This window comes from Hemicordylus capensis, chromosome 3, assembly GCF_027244095.1.
Source record: "Hemicordylus capensis ecotype Gifberg chromosome 3, rHemCap1.1.pri, whole genome shotgun sequence".
NCBI lineage: Eukaryota > Metazoa > Chordata > Lepidosauria > Squamata > Cordylidae > Hemicordylus > Hemicordylus capensis.
This window is the reverse complement of record NC_069659.1, coordinates 314,226,558-314,247,278: the sequence shown is the minus strand read 5'-3', so window position 1 is coordinate 314,247,278 and position 20,721 is coordinate 314,226,558. Positions and strand designations below refer to the sequence as shown.

Sequence of the window (20,721 nt, the reverse complement as noted above, 5' to 3'; positions counted from 1 at the left end):
CTCATCTTTCTCAATATAGGAATGGCTAGGATAATTAAATGGGATGATGTGGGAAATGCTATGTAGGCTCTAATTAGTAATCTTCAGTAATTCTGAAAGGGAAAAAAGCTTAATGGCTGCATAGTTGATTAGCTATTATGCAGCTGATAATGACAATTTAAAAATGATTGTAAGCTCATTTGCATCTTTAAAAAAATCTAAGGCGCTGGTTTAGCATAATTTGAAAAGATAGTATCTTTCTATCTTGCAGCTTGCAGGAGAGAGCAGAGGAGAGACAACATCTGCTCCTAGGTAGACCCCAGGGTGAGAGACTGGGTGCCTGCCTGTTTGCTTATCCTGCTGCCCCCCTGTCTGCTACCTGTCCCCCAGGACTGGCTGCTGTGCTGAGGTGAGGCCTTGCAGGACTGGGGCCTGGGGAGGAGGGTGACTTGGCAGTTTCCTGGATTCCATCTGCCTAGAGCTGCCTGTTCAGGGTTATATACAGTTCTGCCAGTGGCGGCGGGCCCGCCACTGAAGGGGTGACTCCAATGAGGGTCACCCCTTTGGGGGAGCCACTTCAAGGGACAGCAAGGGCCAGGTCTCCTGGCCCAGGTATTTGTATGTGGGGGCCTATGTAATAGTGCAGCTTCTGTTTTAATTTGTTCTGGGTGAGACAGTCCTAGGATGTGTCTGGGCTTACCTGGAGATGGGGAGACAGGGGGCATGTCCACTAACTGTGGGGCGGCCATTCCAGTGGTGGTGGGCAACAGAAGAAGTAAAGTTGGCAGGTCAGCGGGCCATTACAGGGGAAGGGGACTTGGAAATCTAATAGCTGTTTCCCCTTCCAGCTGTCCTGTCAGCTCTTTGAACTTGGGGAGCAGTGCCGACCACCCCTGGAACCTCACCTTGCTCCTCTGTAATGCCAGGTTGGTCCAGAATAAATCAGAAACCATCCAGGATTTGATTCTGGATGAAGGTGCCGACCTGGTATGTATTACAGAGACCTGGCTGGGAGAGGCTGGGGGCCCAGTGTGGTCCCAGCTTCTCCCTCCAGGGTACTCTGTTGAGGAGCAGGTGAGGGACCGTGGGTGGGGAGGTGGAGTGGCTGTGGTCTATAAGAATAACCTTTCCCTTACCAGGATCCCTGTTAGCGTGTCGGACCATATAGAATGTGTGTACTTAAGTTTGAGGTCCAGGGATAGACTGGGACTTCTGTTGGTGTACCAATCGCCTCGCTGCTCAATGGAGTCCCTAACTGAGCTGACGGACTTGGTCTCAGACTTGGTGTTGGAGTCCCCCAGGCTTGTGGTGCTGGGGGACTTCAGTGTTCACTGGGACCAATTTGTCCGGGGCGGCTCAGGAGTTCATAGCGGCCATGCCTACTATGGGCCTATCCCAAGTGGTCTTGGAGCTGACACACATTGCTGGTCACACACTTGATTTGGTCTTTCACTCTGATCAGAGTGGTGTTCTGTGGGTGGAGAATCCTGTGATTTCCCCATTGTCATGGACAGACCACCATCTGGTTAAGGCTGGACTCACAATCACTTCCCACCTTTGCAGGGGCGAGGAACCTATTAGGATGGTCCGCCCCAGAAGGTTATTGGATCCAATAGGATTTTAAGAAGCATTAGAGGAATTTAGTGTTGGCTCTGCTAGTGAACCTGTTGATGCCCTGGTGAAGAATTGGAACAGCAAACTCACTGGGGCGGTAGACGTGATTGCTCCTAAGCGTCCTCTCTGACCCACTTCAGAATTGGCCCCTTGGTATACGGAAGAACTACGGAAGCTGAAGCGACGAGGTAGACGATTGGAGTGCAAGTGGAGAAAGACTCAGCTTGAATCTGACAGATTGCAACATAGAGCTCATTTGAAGAACTATGCTCAGGCGATACGTGCGGCAAAGAAGCTATTCTTTTCTGCCCGTATCACATCTGCAAGTTCACGTCCGGCTGAGTTGTCTAGGGTTGTGAGAGGTCTAGTATGTGCCCCTCCTCCCTTGAATCAGAATCTGGAACCATCTACCACCTGCTGTGATGTGTTTAATGAATTCTTTGTGGGGGAAATCTCTCATATTTGGGCCGACAGACTCCATCTCCTCAATTACTACAGTGTCTGATGTGGAGGTATCCTTTGACTCCTCTTATGTGGTTAGGTTGGATCAGTTCCAGTTTGTGACTCCTGAGGATGTGGACAAGCTGATTGGAACAGTGTGGCCTACTACCTGTTCTCTTAACCCTTGCCCGACATGGCTTATACTATCTGGCAGGGCGGTTGTTGTAAAAAGCCTGGTAGAGATTATAAATGCGTCTCTGAGGGAAGGTAGGATGCCTCCTAGTCTTAAGGAGGCAATTATTAGACCACTTCTGAAGAAGCCTACCTTGGATCCCTCAGAGCTGAGTAACTACAGGCCTGTTTCTAACCTTCCGTGGCTAGGCAAGGTAATTGAGAGGGCGGAGAGAGAGAAAGAGAGACAGCGAGTGCCTGGTGGCTTATCTGTCTCTCTCTTTTTCCTCTTTTCCTTTTTGCTGTGCCAACCAACTGCTTCATTTTTAAAGAATTTTTACTAGCAACCCCAGTGGCTTTAACTAGATGCTGCTGTGTAATTTAGGAACATAGGAAGCTGCCATATACTTAGTCAGACCATTAGTCTATCTAGCTCAATATTGTCTTCATAGACTGGCAGCAGCTTCTCCAAGGTTGCAGGCAGGAATCTCTCTCAGCCCTATCTTGGAGAAGCCAGGGAGGAAACTTGAATCCTTCTGCTCTTCCCAGAGCAGCTCCATCCCCTGAGGGGAATGTCTTACAGTGCTCACATGTGGTCTCCCATTCAAATGCAACCAGGGCAGACCCTGCTTAGCTAAAGGGACAAGTCATGCTTCCTACCACAAGACCAGCTCTCTTCTTCTATGGATTTCTTCTTCTTGTAGTCATCCCCCAGTGTCTTTAATAACTGGGGTGCTGTGCTGACTATTTTTTGCTGCTGCTATGTGCCTGGAATTGATTTCATTTTTTGTTTTAGTAGGCTCCTGTGTTCTGTGACTTCTGTCTGGTGTGCAGCCTGCCCATAATAAAATGCTCTGGACTGATTTTACAATGTCTTGAAATACTATCCCTTTGATAAGACAAGTTATTCTTTTGGTTGTGGGCTCTTACTAAACATTTCAAGAACAGCAACTCCATACCAACCAGATAGATGCTTCCCATTTATAAATTCAAAAATGTCTGTTGTAGCAAAAACAATGGATTCCAGTGACAACTTAAACACATACATGCACCACCAAATTATTGTTGCATAAGTGTTCATAGGCAAAAATCAATTTCATCAACTGAATCTGATGAAACTGGGTTTTCTGATAATTCTTAAAATTGTTGCCTTTAAAATATCCTTTTGGGGGGTCTCTGGTACAACTCTTGACAAACTTAACAGCATTGCTAAACAGCTAGATACCTATGAATGTTACAGGAGGAGTGGGACTCCTATAGCTATTCATGAATTAATATGACAGGCAAATCAGTTCTTTTACCACTCACATTCCTGGTACACTGATACATTTCACGAAGATAATACACTAAGTAGAGGTGTGTTACATAAGGAAAAGAGACAGTATGTAACACAATATGCCACACAGTTCGTAATGACCTTATACTTAATTTATAACCCACTAGTGCTAAACCAATTCTCTCTAGGTAAACATATAATTGACAGCATAGTTACTTACGGATACAAACTCTTCAAAGTTGATTTTGCCATCCTTGTTGTTATCTGTCACAGCTATAATTTTTTCTACAATTTCTCGTACTCTGTAACCAGGCAGGGGAAGGCTTGCTTCTTTGAAAAGGTCTTGAAGTTCATAATCACTGACATATCCACTATTGTCAATATCTGTAAATTAAAATTGTTATCAGTAGGGTTGTCACCTGATTAAAGTCATCAGGAAATTAACCTATGAGTTTTACTCATTCAATTAATTGATAATACTAGAAAAACAAATTAATTGATCATACTAGTAAAACAAATCATTCTGAACAAAAAAGCACGAACATAATAGATGGGGCATTACCTCCTGTGTGAGTGGGAAGGAATACCTTTTCTAAGACGTTGCTTACCATTTTCAGGGTATATATATTTATTCCTGGACAATGTGTGTGCATGCACACACACACACCGCTTGTACCCCTGACATGCACACACATTCCAAACAATACTTAAATAATACTTAAACAATATTTTTTTAAAAATCTGCTATCCAATTAATTGAGGTGTCTTTTTGGTCAAACAATTTTTAATCAATTACATGTTGTAGCCCTTTAGCGTTTATATCATTCTCACTATATCATTAGTTTCTAGAAAATAGCCAAGCCAATAGACAAAGGAAATGAAGAAATTGGAATTATACATGCCATTATTACTTTAAATCTAAATAAATTTCTTTCAGAAGCTCTTCCAGTATAAAAGAGCACAGAACTATTCCTGTGGATGAGAGATTTTTGTTCAGAAGAAGGTTACAGATCATAGACTGCTGTATGGTACCCTGCTGGATAGGCTATCTGAGTTGGGTTGGGGAACACCATGTCACGATGTTCTACTTCTACAACTTGCACCTGGAGGTAGGTCTGGTGTCAGCACATGGCATCCTCAGACAGATGTCAAGACCCCAGAATTCCATGGTGTCTGGGATCAACAATGGTCTGGATGAGGCTAATAAACAGAAGCTCATTCTTGACAAGATGGAAGTACTGTTGGTGAGTGGCTCCATCTAATCATGAAGCTAACTTATCTGCACTTTTATCCATCTATTCCTTATATATTTTAAATTTTTCTAATACCAAGTCATGGTCACTAGGGGTATGCATGAATCGTTCGATGTCGAACCAGTTTGACATCTAAGGGTAGAGGGAGGCAGTGGGGAGGTGGCGAGAAATGTTTATGGTGCTTACTGGCTCCCAACCACTCACTGCCCCTCAGTACACCCCAATTGCCTCCAGAAATAGACAAATTTAAACAGGCCACCACAGCGTTTCAGTGGATTCCCCAACCCTTTTACTTACAAAGGGAAATCCTCACCGGATTCCCCTTTACAAGTCTTGCTGCCCAAACTGCAGAACCAGTTTGATTGAACAGTCTGGACCGGCTGGTTGATTCAACCAAACCAGTTCAGGGGAATGAGGTTCAGTTCAAATTTGATTTGAATTCAAACTGAACTGCATTTTGGGGTTTCTGCACACCCCCTAGTTGTTGTTAACTGTATCTGTACTTTTTTTAAAAAAATCCACTTGATTTTTAAGGCATTGGGTGCATTCAGATGCAATGCAGATGCTTGGTTTAATTTCGCCATTTCCAGTTTGGTTTTTTGTCCAAACGCGCCTCTATAATTCAACTGAGGTTCACTTTGGCCCAATAAACCAAACTTTGTAACCAAAGTTTGCAGTTGGCTTGTTTGTTTTAATGGTGCTTCAATTCACCATTGCATTGCATCCAAAGTTACTCGAGCGGTTTATTCTCAGCTTGTTGCAAGAGCTCCACCTCCACAGAGATGGTGTAGAGCAGCCAAGAAGCAGCCAAATAATGCCTCTGCATGGTTTATACTCCATATGCACTCGGGTAAAACTTGCCTAGTGACTACTGATGTCAACACTACCATAAGCAGTCTGCAACAGCAACTCTCCTGTACTGTTGTGTGCTGGGCACAGACACTGACCAGGGGTTTCAGGGTGGGGGGAAGGGCAGGGTAACTACAGGGGCCAAAAGCTAGCCTCAAGCGGTTTTCTGGTGGGATGCCATGGGCCAGCATCCTCCTTTCCCTCAAACCTATTACAAAAAAGCTCCAGGCTGCATGTCTTCGTACAGCTGCGCCATGGCTAGGTTCTAGCTAAAAGCATCTGAGGACAGGCAAAAAGTGCCAAAGTGGCTTATGCAACTTTTCCATGCTCACACCATGCTGGCAAGCATTGTTAAAGAAGGAAGTGATGGGGAGAAGTATTGCCAGGAGTCTTAGAACTCTAAGAATGCATTTGGGAAGACTGGGCAAAGGGAGGAGCAAAATAAACCACCAGGAGGCTTTACAGACAGGGCTTCTAGCCCGAATCTCCTTCAGAACGGGGTATGCGCATTCACACACCAGCCAAACTTACTCCAAAGTCCCTTTGAGATCCTTGGATCCACTCCACATACAAATTGGGCTTTGTCTTGCAAATTCTAGCTTATCTCAGTGTATTTCCGGGTTTTTTAAAGGCTGGTTTTAAGCTACTTTTTCTGAAAACAGCGGAGCAAATAGGGAGAGGCACTGACTAGAATCCTTAGCATTATAATAGGGATACTCTCTTTAGAAATGCAGGTGTAGCTCTTTAGTAATTCCCCCCCCCCACGCACGCATTGGCTAGAAGGAAAACACTGAGGCATGCCATGTGAACTTGCATCAAAACAAAACCCAAGAGCAGAGGGGAGGGGATGTTTCCCTCAATGTCGCAAGTGTGATTCAAAGTGTCTTCATTCAACATTTATCCCGCAGCATGAAGCCATGTGTGAATAATTCCCAGTTCGGTTGGCTTAAAATCGTATACTAAACAGCCAACACGTAACTCTTATGTTTTGAAGTTGTTGCTCTCCTTCGAACGTTCACTTGTCCCTATGTCTCTGGTTCATATGCGTTATTATTTAAGTCACTTCAGAATATATCCTGGGAGAGTGTTTACTGATTTCCAGCCCGATGATCCAGATGCAAATTATTACTCTACAGTAAAGAAGCTTGTAAGAGCCCGTAGAGGGGTGGATTCTCTCAAAGTATTTGAGAAACAGACACAAACCGCTAAGGAGAAGCATGGATGTGAAACTGAGACGCAAACATCTTTTTGCTTAGAGATAAGTGAAGTTGCTGAAAGGTCTGGAAGCCTGACCAATTTGGACATTTCAGTAGAAATAAGGGAGGACCATCCACACTCTCCAACGTCTGCATTAACCAGATAAAAGGATGCCAAGCCCCAGATTCAGAAGACGGACACCTATACTCAGACTCCTTGTATAGCTATTCCTCAGGATCCCCTTAAAAGTCTATTTAAATGGTCATTTTGGACAGACCCGCATTTTGACAAGTTGGATGCTTTATTATCGCCTCTTCAGCTTGTGGATTCATCAATTTCTGAGATCTTGCCAGCTTACCCTTCGCCTCTACCTACATACAATATGCCAGAGAACAAGTCGTTGGAACTTCTGCAGTTCTGCAGATGGATCAATCCTTTCAGGGAAATTCTGTGTTATTTCAAACAACTGCAGGGCTGGATTTGATAGATCGTTGCTGTGCTGACAGTCTTATGTCTGATGTGCCGGATTTGGGAGGGCTGGACCGCAGGTCAATTTTATCAATTGACAATTACCTGGTAATAATCACCAGCAGCAAAAATTATCACTGCTCTCATGGAATGTAAGAGGGTTGTCTGGGAAAATTTTAGACTGTGATTCTTTAAAATTTATTTCTTCTTTTGATATCATATTTCTTCAGGAGACTTGGATGACTGCTGAATTTCAATTTCCCAATTATTGTTCTTTTATGACATCAGCTGTCTCAAACCCTAAAGGTGGTAGACCAAAAGGGGGTCTTGGGTTATTTGTCTCTTCTTTTTTGGAGGTGCAGGTTGAAAAATTACCCTTCTCACACAGATGGGTTGTGGCTGTGTTGATAATCAATAAGAATTTCCAATTACTCTGCATTAATTTGTATTTGCCCCCTCGTTATCTTTATGTGGATATTGAACAACAATGGGAGGAAGTGGAAGCCTATATTTTGCAGTTGGCTTTGGTTTATCCAACCGCTTCTTTGATAATGGGAGGGGACTGTAATGCGAGATTGGGGACAGATGATGCTTCATTGTATGAAAAGTTCTTTTTATGGCCTCCCTCACAAAATACAAACTCTTGTCTCCCCATACTTCTCTCTCTAGACCCAACTGGAAATTTTGCAGGGTTGTGTTTGGTTCAGATGGCCCATAATTTAGATCTGATCATCCTGAACAGAGTTGCTCCTGGGGATTGCCCAGACCAATTTACTTTCTGTTTGGGTGTTAAATTCTCTATTATTGACTATTTTGTGGTTACTTGTGACTTAGTTATGAAGATAGAGGATTTCAGGGTTATAGTTAGACCTGAAAGTGACCATTACCCACTTACTCTGATTTGTAAATTCACAGACCACTGTCATGGAACTTCTAGCTCTTTGTCTTTAAGTTCTTCTGCTTGCTCTGGGCTGATTAGAGTAAAATGGAATAGACAGTCTGAGCAAGCTGTTTGTGGATGGCTTAATTCTAAGTCCGGAATAGAGACATGCGCTAGAATTTTGTGTGATCAAGTTGTTCCTTTGATTCTCCCTGCCTATGATGTGTTTGTGCAATGCCTGAAACCGTTTTTGACTAGAACATGTCATGTCTATTCTTCTTGCAGACCTAGACATTAAAAAAAAAAAGGTTTGATCAGGATTGTATAGTAGCAAAAAGGGATCTGGTCTCTTTTACTGTTCAGTTTAAAAATAATCCGACCCTGCTGTTGAAATTGGAATTAGCTAAGAAAAAGAAAGCCTATAAGGTGTTCTTGAGGAGCAAGAAAAAAGCTGCCATGCAGGAAAATTGGCTACTGCTCCTTAATACAGTCAAGAATGAGGACTCAGTGGGTTTTTGGGGGCTAATTTCTGCCTCTGCCAGTTCCTCCAATGGTAACAGAGTTCTTTAATCCCAGCGGAAATCTGGGAGTCTCACTTTGCGTGTCTATATACTGATCAGAGTGCGCATTTTTGCTTGGATCTACCTTTAGGAGATTTGCCTCAGTGGCCTGCTGTATCTCAAGAGATCAAGCAACTGATTTCCCAACTTAAAGATGGGAAAGCCCCAGGAAATGACTTTATTCCTCCTGATCTCCTGAAGGACCACGTTGATTGGTGGGCTCCTGTGCTGGCTGCTTTATTCACTTATATCAATCAGACGGCCCACATCCCAAAGGACTGGGGTATGGCTATTGTTGTCCCACTTTTCAAGAAAGGGAAAAGAGAAGATCTATCTAACTACAGACCAATAAGTCTCTTAAATATAATAAGCAAATTATATGCGAAACATATATGCATAAAATTATGTTCCTGGCTGGACCAGGAAGACTTATTAGAAGATGAGCAAGCCAGCTTTAGACAGGGCAGATCAGTTATAGATCATTGCTTAATCTTGCAACATCTTATTGAAAAGTACATTTCCTTGGGTAAGCAATTGCTTTTTGCTGCATTTGTTGACTTTCGTTCAGCCTTTGATTCTATTTCTAGAAATTTATTGTGGACAAAATTGGCTAATACATCAATTGATAAGCGGCTCTTACTGTTACTTTATAAATCACATGAGAACTCTTTTATCTGTGTCCGTTTGAACTCTACTGGTCACTTATCCAAAGTAATCTCAACTACAAAAGGTGTGAGAGAAGAGTGTATACTTGCACCTTTCTTGTTTAATTTTTATGTAAATGATTTAATTAAACGTTTACAGAAATTGGATACTTTTGCCCCTATATTAGCAAACAGAAGGCTGCCACTATTGATGTATGCTGATGATGCGGTGATTCTCTCCCAAACTAGATCAGGCCTTATGAGAGCTCTGGGGGCTCTGGTTACACATTGCCAGGAGGAACATTTGGTCATGAATTATTCCAAAACGAAAATAGTTTGCTTTAACAATAAAGCTAAGAGTTTTAGATGGACTGTTGGGGGACATCAAGTTGAGCAAGTAAAGCAAATCAAATATCTTGGTGTGATATTTCAGTATAACAACAGGCAATGCGCTCATGCCAGAATGGTTTCTGATTTGGCTCAACAAAGCATGGTAGCTATTCTGAGAATTCACCATGCGCAGGGAGGAGGATATATCCCTGCCACAATTAAACTGTTCCTCGCTAAAACTGTACCACAACTTTTGTATGGAGTTCAGTTGGGCACCTTTGATAGTTTTATGCCCCTAGAGCGGGTTCAGTCGGGCTTTCTAAGAGTGCTTTTTGGTACACCTAGATGTACCCTTAATGTAGTGCTACGACAGAAGGCTGGGTTGTGGAGGATTGAGACCAGGGCATGGTTGCAGATTATTTTCTACTGGCTGAAGCTTCACCTCTGGCCAGTGGGACTTGTGCCTGGGTTTCTTTTGGCTACACCCCCGCCTATTTGACTGGTGACAATTACAGATAAACTTTCCCGTATTGGCCTGGACCCTGAGTTTTTATTAGAAACTGATCTAGTGAATGCCAAAAAATTAGTATATCAACGTTTAAATGATATGGAGCTCCAGAACAAGTTGGCTTGTCTACCAGCATTTTACAGTCAGTTTAAGGCCAGGGTGGGTTTTCCCCCAGCTTCATATCTGTCCACCATAACTGTCAGAAAGTTCTGCTGGGCTTTTTCAAGAGCACGTTTTAATGCCTTTCCTTCAGCTATATTAATGGGGAGATTTCAACATCTACCCCTGGAGGCTCGCTTGTGCCCTTGTGGTTCGGGCGAACCTGAATCAATTGCTCATATTTTTACACTGTAGATCCTACAGTAATATTAGATATCATTTGATTCTGCTGCTTCTTTCTAGGTTTCAACATCAATTGGATGATTTGCTTGTGACATTTTTACTTGAAGATAATGCACTCTGCATCTCTCATGTTGTAGCAAGATTTTGTTACATCACAATTAGAATTTGTAGTTCATTGATTAATGCTAAAATTAATGATTGAGTTAATGTTGAATGCTAAAATAATGTTTATTGTTTGTATTGTTGTTTTGTTTTGGTCACTGGCTGTAAATAAAGTATCTATCTATCCCAGAAGACAAAACACACCATGTTTTTAGCGAATCTCTTCAAATTGACCCATTTCCCCCTGTAGTTCTTTTATTTTTCTCTCAATCCATTGTTATTCTGCCTTTAATAATAACACTTATGAAATAGTAAAAATATAATGTTCCCCCTTAAAACCTTCAATTTTTAAGCCCTATACTTTGGTGGTGTCTGGAAACTGTTGCCTTGAGCGTCTGATGTCCTCCATACTCAGAAACTGCATAGTTGTTTTCTATCCATCTGCCATACTACCTATTTTATTTCTTTCATTTGCTTATCACATTATTCCCTTGACCTTTTGTGCAACTTAAAGAATTACCTAATAACTGCTCTATGTACTTTGTCATGTTACAAATTCCTGTCTTATCCAGTAGTAATTGCTTACAAGACCTCTAAACTCTAACTTCATTACCAAATAATTACTTTTGTTCCTTTATCTTTTAGTAGATACCGCAAATATAAACTCTTATATCTTAATTTACACCTTTTCATTCCAGGGGCATCATTAGGGCATGGGATACAGGCCTCCAATTAATTGTTTCAAATTCCAAATCTCATCAGCACATGGCTTGTATAGCGAATTTTTTTCTTGGCCAGTCAGATTCCTTACCTAGTAATGTCTTCTGATAGACAAGAATGTAATTTTTCATTACCTTCTCAGATTTAAGTACCAGAGAAAGCTTTTCTGATGGGTAATGTTTTATGATGGACTACCCTGTCAGATTCCAGTACCAAGACAAGCTTTTCTGATGGGTAATGTTTTATGATAAACAAGACTGAAATTTTTCATTAACCTGTCAGATTACATTACTGAGATAAACCTTTCTGATGGGTAAAGAGCCAGCGTGGTATAGTGGTTAGAGTGCTGGACTAGAACCAGGGAGACCTGAGTTCAAATCCCCATTCAGCCATGATACTAGCTGGGTGACTCTGGGCCAGTCACTTCTCTCTCAGTCTAACCTACTTCACAGGGTTTTTGTGAAAGAGAAACTCAAGTATGTAGTACACCGCTCTGGGCTCCTTGGAGGAAGAGTGGGATATAAATGTTAAATAAATAAACAAACAGAATGGGTAATGTTTTTTGAACTAGTCTGTATCTTTTCATTACCCTGTCAGATTTCAGTACTGGGGTGAGCTTTTCTGATGGTCTGGACAATACATTTTCGTTACTATGTCAGATTTCAGTATTTTCCAGTAATGTTTTCTGATGGACTGGACCATAATTTTTCATTGCTCTGTCAAAGTAAGAGCACTGGCTACAAACGAAGAGACTGAGCATCTTTTCTTGTTAGCTTTTCAGACATTTCACCACACTTCAGGTTTGCCTTAATAAACACCACTGTAGTATTTCCCTCTTTGTATTTCAATTATTTGGGAGGCAAATAACTCCTTGTATTTCAGTTATTTGGGAGGCAACAAAATTGGATGCATTTCTGTAGAATTTTGATTTATTTTGTTCCCATTTGGAAGATAATAAAATCTGGCAGGAATTATGGGCAAAAAGAGAGCCATTTCCTTTAAATATACTCAGCATGTTCCACTCCTGTTGAGCATGCTCAATTGCATAGGGTAAGAAAATCTGATAGGTTAAAGGGTTGGGGACTGCTACCAGTCTTGCATCAGCCATCTCCATGACCTTTTCTAGAAAAGAAGTACAGGTGGAGACACCAGCACAGAGCATGGGAGAGAACACGTAGCCTTACTTAGCTCTCTGCTGCTTCCACCTGCATAGGTGCTGTATTATAATATTAAAGACTTTAAGAAGCATACATAATTATTTTTGGGGGGATAGGATAGAGTTTAATTTTCAAAAGGGAGGCTGTATGCTTAGGCCCCAAATCTTTTCAGTACCTAGTAATACCCCTGCACTACACAAGCATTTTATTTAGTTTATTACATTTTTATACCACCAAATCATAAAATCTCAAGAGAGTTTACAAACCAACTTTAATAAGGAATTAAAGCAATAAGGAAGCATATTGCATGTACATTATTTTACTGGAATACTCTTGGCCTTAAATAAGATATTGCCAAATTATTTATTTTTAATTATTTCATAGAGATGTGCAATTCGATTCACACAAAGTTGATACACAACAAATTGGGGGTGCTTCATGGATTTGCCCATGAATTGAATCACCCCTTAAATGAAGGGGCTGATTTGAGAGTGAATCGAATTGCCTCTGATTCATCATGAATTTATTTGCATTATTCATGTCGCAGGCGCCATTTTGTGTATGTGTTTTTCAATTGCTGATTGGTTTTCTGACACTAGCTTCCAATTGGCTTGAGATCTCCTTCTTTATTGATTGGCTTGTTGTCACTCAAATCAAGTGTTGGCATGGGCAACTGTGCTCCCATTGGTGCAGGAAGGGATCAGGGAGTGGGGAGACCACAGGAGAGATTTTCAAAATGTATTTAAGGGACTGCTTGGAGGCAGAGAGAGCCATTATTTTTTGTGCCTCAGGACTATTTCCAGATTAGACCCTGCAATGGGGTCAGGACACATCTCTGAAGTGTGCTTCCACACTTCTTGTATTGTAACAACACAGTCCCTATGCTAACAGCAGGGTGCCATTCATATTTCCAATGCCTTGTTTTGAATTTAATAGCTGCAATATAGTGTTATGACATCGTATATCTGGCGTAAATAAGTTGCTGTTTTCTTCGGGTTGTTAGTTTTTGCGAGACTGCTCTGCCTGCTGTTTGTTTTGAATGCAATTTGCCTGAACAGAAGCGTTTTGCTGCTGTTGAGTGACTAACCTGGAAAGCACCCAGGAGTGGATCATCAGAGAAAGACTGCAGCAACACTGAAAGCAGAATGGTGGTGGTGGTCTGGGCCTGCCTGCCTGGCCCCCGCTGTGAGTGGAGAGAAATATTTATCTGACTCTGTTTTGTTTTGTTTTTAATCTTTTTAATTTGCATGTTGGTTCCTGGTGAGCAAATGATATTAATTCCTTTAAAAGTGTGGTTGTGGCCTCTCTTGTTATGCATTCCTTCTATGTCAAAATAATGCTCATTTTCCTGACATCATTATAGTTCCCTCAGTGGGACTATAATCTTGAGAAGAGTTTCCAGGGAGCCCTAGTGTTCCCTATGTGTGCCTCCTCCTAAGAGAGCTGTGAAGCTGCTGGATGTTCTGCTGGACTGCCTGCCTTTCCTTCCCTGTCTGTTCCACAAGTGATCACTTGCAGTCTGAAAATGATCATTTGCAGAGGATCCATACCTTAGCATGTAGAGACTCTTCGGGCCTCTCAGTTACTGGGAACCTGCTGCCTTGAGGCATCTTTATTGTGTCAGTCAGGTTGTCTGTCTTATATGTGATGGAGTGGAAGTGATGTTGTGGTGGCATGCTTCCATCTTGGCTCCTTCTGGGCATAGCTACTAGTATAGGGAGAATCATCAGCATGCAGCTTCATGATTGGCGTGGACATTGGGAGAGTAGCTGTTGGGATTGATACACTCCCTCTTGTTTGCAGTGCTGTGTCATTCCCTTCTCAGCTTTGTTGCTGGCAACACACAATATCCCAGCTAACCAACCATCACATTATGGCAGCAATAGCTGGCTGCTGGCTTTACAGGCCATTGGATTGAGTTGCTCTGCCCATAATGAAACATCCTCTACAGATTACCAGTTGCCCTTATTCATTAATTCACTTGCTCCAATTCCCTAAAGATAAGTTTGCTTCAGTTCAGATATTTTTTGTTCAGTTGTTCCAGGCCAACAATTCTGTTGTCATGTTTCTTTTGAAATTAAAATGCCTCAAGTCCTTAGTACACATTGCTTCAATTCCTTTATTGCTCAGTCAATTCCAGAGCATTAATTTCCCTTCACCTTCATCCCTTCCCCTTAATATTCCTTTACCGTCATATTTTCATATTTGGTTGTGTCAGTTTCTTAATAACTCCATTGTCACAATCCCCTGATAAACATTTATCACCAAAAGAAAGCCATAAGACTTTAAATCTGTCAACAGATCTAGAATAAAAATCACTTTTCTGTTCTACCTGGAAATTCTCAGTATAACTAATGTCTCTGCTAGATGTCTTTTAATTCCAAGAAGATGAAATGGATAGACTATGCTGGATCCTTCCTCAAGATCAGCTCTCATCTGATGATCCAGTCTTCCTCTCCCTTCCTTCTTCACATTCCACTCTTTCCCCCTGCTTAACTGGGCAAAAAGGCACTTTTCAAAGTGTTGGCTCTCTTACATTTAGCAGGAGGAGAGCAGCTGTTCATATTCAACCCCAGTGTCACTCCAGTGAGTATTGCTGGTGTCTACCTTCTTCGTAGACTGCGAGTCCTTTGGGGACAGGGAGCCATTTTTTAAAATACATATGATCATTCTATGTAAACCACTTTGAGAACTTTTTCACTGAAAAGCAGTATATAAATAATGTTCATTCTTGTGCCAAGTCCATACTTGGTATATTAATTGAGGCACTACCTCAGCCACAGCAAAAGTCTTTATGGGACCTTCAGGACCCTCCTTCTCCCATCAAAAGTCTTCAGCTATCCCAGTCTGCAGTGGCAGCAAGCGATCTCCAACCCTGCAGGTGGTGCTGTAAGTTAAATAGTTGACAGGACCTTAGCTGGCCCCTGCCACATACCAAGTCTCGGCTACAGCAATTATCCTTACAGGAAAGGAAGTTTCCTCCCCATCATGCTGAGAATCCTAAATCCTCCCAGCCTCTAAGTGGGGTAACAACTCTCCAGTCTTGCAGATAGGTTACATAGGCAGAGTGGCTGACATAACCTTAGCTGGTCCCTTTTGCATTCTTCCCTCAGTCTCACAGCTTCCCTTCTTGTATGTTTGCAAGTAGAGTTGGCTGAAACAGTTGCTTTCTGGGAATCTGACACAAGATCAGCAGTTGTGCTACCTGCCTTAGAAAACTACTTATTTCCATTATCTGCCTTAGAAAACTACGTATTTCCATTGCATGACACCATAAGCCTCCAGTGTTCCTTCTTATCCAAAGAAAACGATCTGTGTGGTGCTTCCCCTGCACTTCTCATCACACAGGAAGTGGGGAGCATAAATCAAAGAGCTGTTGGTGTTGCCATCTTGAATAACACCAAAGCCTTTAGATTTCTGCCTAGCTTTCAAAATCACAAAATTAATCATAGTGTCTGCAAGTTTTTATATATTTGCAACATTTTAATATGTTTGCAACCCAGGTAGGTTTATAAACTATTGGTAGTAAAGTAATGACTTTTAAATATAGCCTGGTTTTGTTTATTTTAGTCTTCCATAAAGACAATGAACTGCAGGTCATTTCTGTAAAGCAGATACTTCCCTTACTGTGTAACCCATGTTGCCTTATTCCTGTTCTCTAAGCTCAGCTTTCACAGAAGTATAAGCTTTCTGTGGCAATTAAAACCAATAATACAGTATGTTCATTGTTTGCAACTCTACCTGTCAATGGATTATTAAAAATGGATAAAAATACAGGGAATATACTGAATTTTGAAGATGACATTCGTTCAGAAAATTGAACCCTAAAATGTACATTACAGGAGAAATCACTATAATTAAAGCCCTTAATTAAGTATGGTATTAACTTGTCTAATTTTAAGGTAACAGAGAAATAGTGGTTATAGCCTTGACTGAAAAGGTCCTGCAGAACATAATGCATTAAACTGAGTTATATATTAACAGCATTCTCTGCAAAACAACCCAATATAACAAGATTTGTCTCCCTTGATTTGCAGATCTAGAGCAGAGTTGGGAGTGGGGGAGAGAAATCTCTAAACTATTAATTCATAAATGCCTGATTGTTTTGCTTTAGGTCCAATTATAACACTGCAAAAAAAACCAAAAAAACAAAAACCCAGGTTAAGGAAGTTTATTGCAAACAAAATAAATCTCATGTGGATTGAGAATATTTTCGTTGCAAAAGGTGTTTGCTAACAAAACAGAGTCAGCCAAGAGTTATCTAAAACAAAGTGCTTTTATTTAACACAATAAAAACTCCTCCACTGTCTCTACTGCTCCCTGTTATGCCTAGTTTTTCTCCAGTCTGTCTTCCGTTTGCATCACTGAAGTATTCTTCCTGTGTGCTTTCCTAACTCTCACTTATTTCCACCTGCATTATTACATTTTCCTTAACACTGCATCAAACTGCTAAGGAGGAAAGAAAGTGACACCACAGAACTCTAGTTTTATAGCCCAGATAGAAATGCATGCTTAGGCAAGGTACAAAGGTTACTGTAAGTACAAAAAACATTTCTTGCAATATACCACAGTCAGTGTCTCACACTGAAGAATTATGATGTCCACAACATTCTTAACTAATATAATTAATTACATGAATCTTTTTTTCCAATCATTTGTGAAAGTACCCTGGAAAAGCTTTCTTTAACACTGTCTAACATCCAGACTAATGTTGCACACACCAAAAAAAGCTTTGCACATGCAGTGAGACAGGAGCAATTTTCATCAATCTACCCTTCATAGGAACATAGGAAGCTGCCATATACTGAGTCAGACCATTGGTCTATCTAGCTAAGTATTGTCTTCACAGACTGGCAGCTGCTTCTTCACGGCTGCAGGCATGAGTCTCTCTTAGCCCTATCTTGGAGATGCCAGGGAGGGAACTTGGAACCTTCTGCTCTTCCCAGAGCAGCTCCATCCCCTGAGGGGAATATCTTACACTGCTCACACTTCTCATCTCCCATTCATATGCAACCAGGGCAGACCCTGCTTAGCTAAGGGGACAAGTCATGCTTGCTACCATAAGGCCAGCTGTCCTCTCCTCTTCCCTCTGCTTCTCACTATGCCTTCTGAAAATATGTCCCCAAGGATCCCACAAACATCAGGGACATTTTTTTGGGAGGCACAACGAAATGCAGAGGGAAGGAGAGACTGGTAAAATCACCCCTTCCATTTTACTTGTGTGAAATGTTTTTCAGCATGCACATTTCCCTGAATATTAGACCCTATTTTTAAGGGGCAAAGGCCAATTGAGGACTTCCTTGTACAAACAATAGCCTTGGAAGATCACACATTCCTTACAGGAACATATTCACCACATGTTTCCAGATACATGAAATACCTTCCAAACATTACAGAAAATACACAGTTGACATTAGCAGAAATTTGGGCATCTGTATTTGCTATAATGTGTGAAGCAGCCCTCAATGGGTCTATAGACAGAGAAGCATGGTGCAATCTCAAGCAAGAATTCCCCTTCATCCATCAAATGGCAGTATTTCAGATTCCTATAGGGACAGGCAAGGATACTGGGGTAAGGTATATGGGGCAGGTATTGTCGAACTTTACTTGTTGAATTCAGGTCCAGACAGTTTGGTAATGCACAGGTTTTATTAAGAGGGTTCGGTAACATTCTTTGGTGTGACTCTCAGCACAGACTTGAATCATGGTTTCTCCCAGCATAAAGGTAAGAGAGGGAAGTTGCAGGAATTTGAAATCTGGGCTGTGCCCGAGAGGACACTGCACAGTTAATTTACTGCCTCAAATGAAACAGAAGGAAGGTGAAGAGAATGCACAGAAAGACTAAATTTCAAAAAGAGTGATATATTTTAAATGCATCTGTAATTATTTTGATAGATCGTAATAAATATAGCAATGTTACAAACACAACTCTGTCACCCTTGATTGTCTTTTAATTAAAGCCCCCCCCCCCGCTAAAAAAAAAAACTTTGGTGAGGAGGACAGCTGTGCTGGCAGACACCATCCCGTTGTTTGTTTGTTTGTTTTAACCTATAATGCAGTGCCTCTGCTCCCACTGGATTGTGCTTGAGAGGATGCAATGGCAGGAGTGACCGCATTGCATTAAAAGCAAAAAGGAGCCAGCATGACTGTCAAAGTGTACTTTGAGCTGCTGCCTCTAAAGGAAGCCTCCACAAAGGTTTGGAAATAGCAGCAACAGCTTGGAGCACTTCTTGGCAGTTGTGATGGCGGTCACCATATTGTTTTAAACAGGGACTCGGGGATCAACCACGGGCCCTTTGGTGACCCTGGGCCTTCAGCCAGAGCCTGCATTGGCTGACGACCCCCATCCCCCACCTCCGCATTCCAGCCCTTCATTGTTCCGTTTAACTGCTTATAACAATAGTCATTCAGTATATTGAATTTGCAAGCTGGCCAGAGATATAAGCATCACTGAGAAATAATCATATGTGTTTTAAAATGAAAAAGGTTTGTCAAATGAAATTGCCTAATTGCGGGGGGGGAGTAGTAGTGGAGCTCAGTGTCTCCCTAAATGGCACACCTATTTCTCCAACCTCACAAGAAGTCATCTCCAAGGATATGTAAGAATTATGTAAAACATACCTATTTTACTGAATGCTTCTTTTAGTTCTTCCAACTCCTCACGAGAAATTGTGGTTATGTTATTTTCCATCTTTTGATTGTCACGCCAGTTGGTTTCCGTTCTTTCTACCTAGAGAACACAAACACGGCATGTCATAAAATATACTTTAGAAAGTTGTGGTATGTTATTGAACCATATAACTATTTAGGGGAAATACTCTGTCATCAATATATTTACTTATTTATTATCGTATGTAATACAATATGTATCTCTAGGTGGTGTACACAATTTAAAACACAACAAATATAAAAAAATTTAAGATTTCATTATTGTATATATATATATATATATGATTCATTGGGATTGCCAATCCACCATATTTTTTAATATTAAACAAAAATAGCCCTGGTTCCTAATTATATATTAGTAACACCCATGTTACCCCTCCCATTGTTCTCACAATACAGATACAACTGTAGAGATACACATATTAGGCAGTATATAAATATGATAAATAAATCTACATCTGTGCAAAATTATGGCTGACTCGTCCTGAATGATTATAGTGTCTAACCTCTTGTGGTTGACAAGCCTATAGCATTGTTCAAATGTCCAGCTCAACACAGAGAGGGTAGCAAATGGGAATGCACTGGATAACCATACCCCCTGTGCTGATGTACTAACTGTTGGAAGTGAAGGACTTTGCGCTGTCTCTTGTCTCAATGACAGTGGAGGACAGACTAGTGAGTCAGAGGGCTAGAGGGTCAAGACATTGGTCATCCCTTCTCTACTGCTCTGGCACTATCCCTTTGGAATGTAGATTGCTAATCTTAGGGAGTTCCTTCCTTCCTGCCACTTCCTCTTCCTCTTCCCTTCCTGTTCCTTCTACCTTGCAACATGCAAGCTCCTCTCCCTGTACCATGTGTGCAGAGATGCAGAATCCATCTGCATCCAGCTAGCTAGCTAGATTAGAGATCCTAACTCCTCACTTTCCTATCTAGAATGGAGTTCTTTAATAAATGCCATATATATTGATTTGAAACTATGAACTGGCTCCAAGTTACTTTACTCTCAGCATACACACATGCCTAAATAAATCCACTGTGTTGTGCCTCTGTGCACTCTGCTATAATGAAAAAGTGTTTCTCTTACCAGAGAGAATTCCCAACAGGTTATGGGAGCCCAGTATTTTGAGCTGCGTGTACTGCAACTGAAGTTTGTTCCAGGAAATCCAGTGAGATCTAGCGTGGACACTTTGAATTGCTAATCTACAGCAGCTGCCCTTCTTGGAGCTTAGTGAGGATGGCTACTTGCCTAGAGGGAAAGCTCAGGCTGACTATCCTGAACCCAGACAATTACTTGGAATGGAAAACCCGACTGAGGCTTGCATTGCGTGCTGAAGGGCTGCAGAAAGTAACTGAAGAGGAACCTCCCACAGATGGAACTACAGCTGCTGAGAAGACTGCTAAGAAGACATGGCTGCTCAAAGATGCTCAAGCTTTGATAGCTGCTTCTGTGAGTTAAAACTATCTTACTACTATATGTGATCTTGAGATCTCAAAAGGAAATGCTAAGCAAGCTAGATTCCTTGCATATGAAAAAGGGGTGGGCATACACCTTTAACTTAAG

The 20,721-nt window shown here is 41.5% G+C and overlaps 1 protein-coding gene across 1 annotated transcript in view; it reads right to left on the bottom strand.

Annotated features, from left to right (window-relative positions):
- Positions 1-20,721, bottom strand: part of PLS1 (plastin 1) — a 116,103-nt gene that overhangs the window by 58,494 nt on the left and 36,888 nt on the right. Inside the window, exons 2-3 of the mRNA XM_053312024.1 lie at positions 19,113-19,221; positions 3,702-3,865 (exon numbers count right to left, since the gene is read on the bottom strand). Coding sequence (XP_053167999.1) covers positions 3,702-3,865; positions 19,113-19,182 — 234 coding nt within the window. The 5' untranslated portion in view covers positions 19,183-19,221. The remainder of the gene's footprint in view (positions 1-3,701; positions 3,866-19,112; positions 19,222-20,721) is intronic.